General features: G+C 43.0%; 1 protein-coding gene across 1 annotated transcript; it reads right to left on the reverse strand.

Annotated features, from left to right (window-relative positions):
* Positions 1–965: 965 nt before the first annotated feature.
* On the reverse strand, positions 966–5,133 carry LOC102996394 (Fc receptor-like protein 2). The gene is made up of 4 exons (XM_007118350.2): positions 5,106–5,133; positions 3,318–3,575; positions 1,750–2,037; positions 966–1,318 (listed from the first exon to the last, which is right to left on the reverse strand). Exons 1-4 carry the CDS (start codon positions 5,131–5,133, stop codon positions 966–968), a joined length of 927 nt encoding a protein of 308 aa, XP_007118412.2.
* Between the last annotated feature and the right edge of the window lie 1,046 nt (positions 5,134–6,179).

Genomic DNA, 6,179 nt, shown 5'->3' on the forward strand with positions numbered 1-6,179 from the left:
GGCAAATATGATTAAGAAAGGGGTCACACAAACCAGAAATGAGAAGAGAGCATAATCACATCTATAAAGGCTGTATGAAAATTTGATGAGAATACTATGTATGAAATTTGGGTAAAATCATCCAAATTATTTTAACAAAGGATAGAAAATTTGGAGAATAATAAAATTGACAATGGAGGTAAAGATCTAACAGGCTCAGAATGTTGTTTGGGCTAGTTCCAAAGACTTATCAAATAGCAGATTATTCCAATATGGTTTTAAGCTGCAGGGCACAGAAAATATGGAAAACCTCTGAAAACATTCTTATGAGGCTAACCTATCCCTGAAACCAAAACTAGTTCAAAAAATAAAACTCACTTTTAAATAAAGATGCAAACATTTGAAATAAATATTAGTGAGTTGTATGTAGCTGCTACCTATGATGATATAACAACTAAGAAGGGTTTATAGCAGGAATTCAATAATTGTTCCATATTATTAGGAAATCTATTAATGCACTTCTCCACAATAATAAATTAAAGGGAAACAAATTATATAACCATCATATTAAAATAGTGGCAGGGAGCAAAGTTTTTCAATTCTGTACCCCTAGCCTAAAGTTCTATCTTTGCACCTATTAGCTGTGTGACGGTGGGCAAGTTTCTTATTCTAAACTTCGTTTCCTCATTAGTAAAATGAGAGTTGTTAATGGAGATTAAATGAGATAATCCTAGTAAAGTTTTGAATCCTAGAATCTGGTTTGTTCATGGGGTTTCTACTTTTTCCTGAAGTATTTACAGGGCTTGGTTGTAACTCTTTGCTTGCTGAGAGCTGAGTGTACACTTTCCAGTACTGCCTTGATTCTACTACAGTACCTATTTCACACCTATCTGATGAGGTAAGTGACAGGAAAACAGGAAGGCCAGTGATGCTGTTGTTTAGACCAATGAGAAGGAGAGGCTGGAAGAGCTGACAGGCTCTCTAGGCTAGCTTCGATTCCCTGAGGGAGAGGAAAATCCATGGAAAGGACGCACAAGCCGTAGTTTGGCATAATGGCAGGAAGGAGACATTGGACTTGTCCTTCCCGTGGCGTGGGCTCCCAGGCCATTGTCGGCTTCGCAGGCGTAGTTCCCAGAATGCCCTGTGGTCAGAGAGAGGTTGAAGGATGCTCCTCCTCCAAAAGGCACCGAAGTGCTCCCCAGGGTGACATTTTCATGATAAAACCGGTATAGGATGGGGGGAGATGCTCTCTTGTCCTCACAGAGAAGCTCCACCACGTCCCCAGTGAAGGCCTGGGCCCCAGAAGTACTGATAGTGAGGACAGGATGTGACACTGGAACTGATAAAGGCAGGATGGTCCATCAAAGAGGGTCTCTCATGCCGGCACAGACTTATAATCCACTCCATCCTCACCCAAGTGTCCACACAGTATCCCTCGAGCCCCGGGGATTTTTTCTCACTGTCGCACCTCCTGATCTAACACTGCAGAGACAGTTCCCGTAGAGCTTTGATAAGTTCTGGAGAGCGTGCCTCTGGCTGTGCCACGTAGCCTGCCTCCTGTCTCCCCTTGTCACCCTCCTTTAGCTCTTCTGCCACTGTAGCCACTGCCACCCCTGCCACCACCATTGCAGTAACAATCCTAGCATGTTCAGATGGCTTCTTAACCTCTTCACGGCCCTGCTCCATAACATCCTTGGAACATCCTCACTGCCACAGAAGGAAACTGACCCCAGTTGGGACTCTCTGGTTAATTAGGAGAGTGCTACTTACTTCTCACGGAGACGTTCACCACCTCGCTCTGGATGAGGCCGTAGCCGTTGTCAGCGGTGCAGTAGTAGCCCCCTGCGTGGCTCTCCCTGATAACAGGGATCTCCAGCTCTGCTCTCTGGGAACGCTGAATTTTCTGCCCCAGACTCTCCCTCGTGTCCCCTCTGTGCCAGGAGAAAGTGGTGTCCCCTGTGCCTTCAGCCACAGAGCAGACAAGGACCAGCATCTTCCCTTCGACCGCCTGGTCCCCCTGGGGCTGGGTCTCCAGGAACACTCCAGACACGGGGATTCCTGTGTAAACATAAGAGGGCAGGTGAGGGCCTGATGTGGAAGCTGTTACCACCTGCTGAGCGTTATGGCAGGTGGAGCTGGTAGAAGATTTAGGCAGAGGGGTAGTTTTTATCGGGGAGATGCATGCTGAGGCCCTTCAGGAAGGATCACCCTGTTACTGAACACTCCAAAAATTCAAACTTGCACTTTCTCCACACTCATTAGCCTTCACTAATGCCCACAGCCTACAGCGATCTTACTCCTTCCTGATCTCCAGATAAACTTGGGGCAGTGCGTATGGTTGGGGGGGGAGCAGAGGAAGTCCACTTATTCATTGCATGATCTTGGTAGATAAATTAATCTCTCTGATCCTCAGTTTTCTCAAAGATAAAGTGTGGATAATCATACCAACTTCATAGAGTTCTCATGAAGATGAAACAAGATACAACAAAGATGATACAAGATGTATAAAGAACCCATTACACGGGAGATGTCCAGCAAATGGTAGCTATTACTGGTACCACCCTCCACGGGCCTGGCTGAAGTAGAAATGTAACAAGGTGGTTAAAAGGGCAAACACTGGTACCAGAGTGCCTGGGTTTAAATTCCCGCTGTGCCATTTATTTGCTGGATTCCCTTGGGCAGGCCATTTAACAGCTCTGTGCTTTCAGTTCCTCATGTGTAAAATGGGGATGACAGTAGTATCCATTTTACAGATACTTTCACCCTACTTCACAGGGTTGCTGTGAGGACTAAACATAAAACTGCTCTGAGCAGTGCCTTCCTAGTACTTGGTAAACTTTCTACAAGTCTTCCCCTCTGCAAATATTTCTGAGCATCAGAGGGGTTCTGAATTGAGTACAACAGCTTGGTTTCAGGCTTAGCATTTAGTAAACTTTTTATAAATGCTGGGGATCCTTATCATCATCATCATCATCATCATCTCATCATCATTATCACCATCATCACTTTGTTCCTTCATTGCTCTACCTGGGTTAAATGTGCCTCCTAGTTGGGGGTCATTCTCTGCAGACAGAGACCATGATTTATTTATCTCTTGGTTCACTGAGTATACTTCAGTGCTAGGCATACATAAATGCTCCAGAGAGGGCTTATTTTCTGACAGGGAGAGCAAAGCTATTGGGAAATGGTGCCATGGTAGCAGTTAATAAAGCAGAACCCAGATGGGTCATTGTAGCCCCCACACCCATGGGGATGGGGGAAGCACAGTTGAAAAGACAAACACAGGTGTGAATGGGAGCTACTGTTCTTCTCTGTGCCACCCAGCCCGGCAGTCCTGCGCTGATTCTCAGTCTGCACTTGTATATAGGATTGGTGTCTCTGCTTTGAGACACTGTGAGATGCTGTCAGCGCTTCACACCAGTAATATCCTGAGTCTTCCTTCCGTATTGATGAGATCCAAAACTCTGGTGAGCTCCAGTCTGATCTCAGGGTGTGACCATCCTTGAAGAAGGAGTAGCCAGCCACCACACTGCTCTGTGACCCAGCCCTACAGCCTTGGGCTTTTTTGGGGGGAAATTTTTCAGTTGGCAATGGAGCTAGAAATTATCAAAAATCAGTTTGGAATTATAGCACATTGGGATGAATTGCAGAGAAAATGTTTGTTGTTCTGGTAAAAATCTTAATCCCAGGCCTGAACTTTGGATCATTCCCCTTCAGGGTAAAACAGAGGTGGTGTCAGACATGAAGGAATGGAATGGAGAAAGAGACTGGACTTGAGAGGTTTTGCTTAGGCTGTCTGCCCAGCTCACCCCTCCAGCCACAAATTTATGGTGGAGGGAAGGAGTGCCAGCTCTCAGGGTCTTCTCTCATTGTGTCAAGATCCAGTCTTCAAAGCGGGATCTGTGAAACTCTAATTCAAAAAGATACATGCACCCCAAAGTTCATAGCAGCACTATTTACAATAGCCAAGACACGGAAGCAACCTAAATGTCCATTGACAGATGAATGGATAAAGAAGATGTCGTATATACAATACAATATATACAATGGAATACTACTACTCATCCATAAAAAAGAGTGAAATAATGTCATTTGCAGCAACATGGATGGACCCAGAGATTATCATTCTAAGTGAAGTAAGTCAGAGAGAGACAAATATCATATGATGTCACTTATATGAGGAATCTAAAATATGATACAAATGGACTTATTTACAAAATAGAAACAAACCCACAGACATAGAAAACAAATTTATGGTTACCAAAGGGGAAAGGGGGAGAAAGATAAATTAGGAGTTTGGGATTAGCAGATACAAACTATTATATATAAAATAGATAAACAATAAGGTCCTACTGTATAGCATAGGGAACTATATTCAATATATTGTAATAACCTATAATGAAAAAGAATATGAAAAAGTATATATATGTTACATATATTCAGTTATATATGTATAACTGAACCACTCTGCTGAAAACCAGAATCTAACAGAAAATAGTAAATCAACTATACTTCAATTTTAAAAACATGCAAAATGGGATCCATAAGGAGGTGGAGAGAAAGCATTTAGAACTTTCATATTATATGAAACATTGTCTCATCTTTCCTCATCAAAACATTTTCTGTTTTTTTTAAAAATTTTTTAATTTACTTTTTTGGGCTGCATTGGGTCTTTGTTGCTGCGTGTGGCTTTCTCTAGTTGCGGCGAGCAGGGGCTACTCTTCGTTGTGGCACGTGGGCTTCTCATTGTGGTGGCTTCTCTTGTTGTGGAGCTCGGGCTCTAGGCACGTGAGCTTCAGTAGTTGTGGCACGTGAGCTCAGTAGTTGTGGCTTGGGGGCTCTAGAGCACAGGCTCAGTAGTTGTGGCGCACGGGCTTAGTTGCTCTGTGGCATGTGGGATCTTCCCGGCCCAGGGCTCGAACCCGTGTCCCCTGCATTGACAGGTGGATTCTTAACAACTGCACCACCAGAGAAGCCCCAAAATGTTCTGTTTTTGTGAATGTTTTACAACATTCACCATCAATATAGGGATCTATATCTATGTAATACATTTAAAGTACATGCTGAAAATGTTTTTCTTGATAGAGCAAAGTGATCATATAAGTTCAGAGACAACTACTCCATACCTTTTAGCCACTTTGAAAGTTCCACCATTAGACTAGGAGGTTGGGGTGGAGGGCGAGGGGGGCATAAATATTGATAAAGAAAAAGAAGTCTTAAGCCCTCCTGGAGGCCAAAAGGTTTCTTCCTCCACATTGAGACTGGGCAAGTTTTCCAGTAAAGATTATAGAGGTGAAATCTATTTGATTAAAGAAACATTTGAGAAATAAGATTTATGTGACCAACTTGGTAATAATGACAGGGCAAGAGAGAATAAGAAATGATGACTCCAGTTTACACTGAGCCTGGAACAAGGATTGGACCATAAGTGGCCTTTAACGTTGACATATTACTTACAGACACTTTCCCTAGAGGAAGGTACAATTGTACATATGCACACATTTTACCATGATTTCAGGGAGTTCACTGGATCCTATGCGGCTGATTCAGAGACCCTCTAATGTGTTAAGAACACTCTTGCTTAAAATTATGTCAGATATAATGTAATTTATATCATCAGACATAACAGTACTAGATTTATAAGTATCACTTCCCCTCCCTATAATAGAATGAATACTTTCTCAAAGGAATGATTCAGGAAGAAAATGTAACCTTCCAGTCTAATATAAAACAAAGCTTTCCTCTTTATTTCATTACATTAGAATTCTAATTTAAAAAAAAGAAAGAAAGGAAAACAAGTTAGGCATGAGTAGTTTGTAATCCAAATAAAAGATTGAGGGAAGTTCTTGTTTGATGCAGAGCATCTCCTTAGCCCACTGGTTTTCTCTCTGTTATAAATATTTTTCCATCACTGCCTCCAGTGCTTCTGGTGGAGGCCGTTGAGGTCCTGTGGCCAGAACCAGGAGAACGTTTTCCCAACAGTACATTGCATTGTTTGCTTTTCCTTCACAGTTAACTTCTTTCCTGTCCCAGGGCTTAATAGTAAAGGGAAAAGAATTCATTGCCTTGGAGGGTCAGGGTAGGGTCTTTCGCCCATCAAGCAGGCAGGTAACAAAGATGAATGTGACACTGGAGTATTCCTGCCCTGGCTGGGACTAGGGTGAGACACTGGCCTCCTGCTCTCTCTACCCCAGTCCAGG

This window comes from Physeter macrocephalus, chromosome 4 (genome assembly GCF_002837175.3).
Source record: "Physeter macrocephalus isolate SW-GA chromosome 4, ASM283717v5, whole genome shotgun sequence".
NCBI classification, from domain to species: Eukaryota; Metazoa; Chordata; class Mammalia; order Artiodactyla; family Physeteridae; genus Physeter; species Physeter macrocephalus.

Bases quoted from the DNA above. Each gene is read 5' to 3' on its own strand.
- LOC102996394 (XM_007118350.2), bottom strand. From the start codon at position 5,133: ATGGTGGAACTTTCAAAGTGGCTAAAAG. The intron at 2,038-3,317 runs GCAGGACTGCCG...ATGTTTACACAG, and splicing joins AGTGCAGACTGAGAATCAGC to GAATCCCCGTGTCTGGAGTG. The intron at 1,319-1,749 runs GTAAGTAGCACT...TGCCTTTATCAG, and splicing joins GGTGAACGTCTCCGTGAGAA to TTCCAGTGTCACATCCTGTC.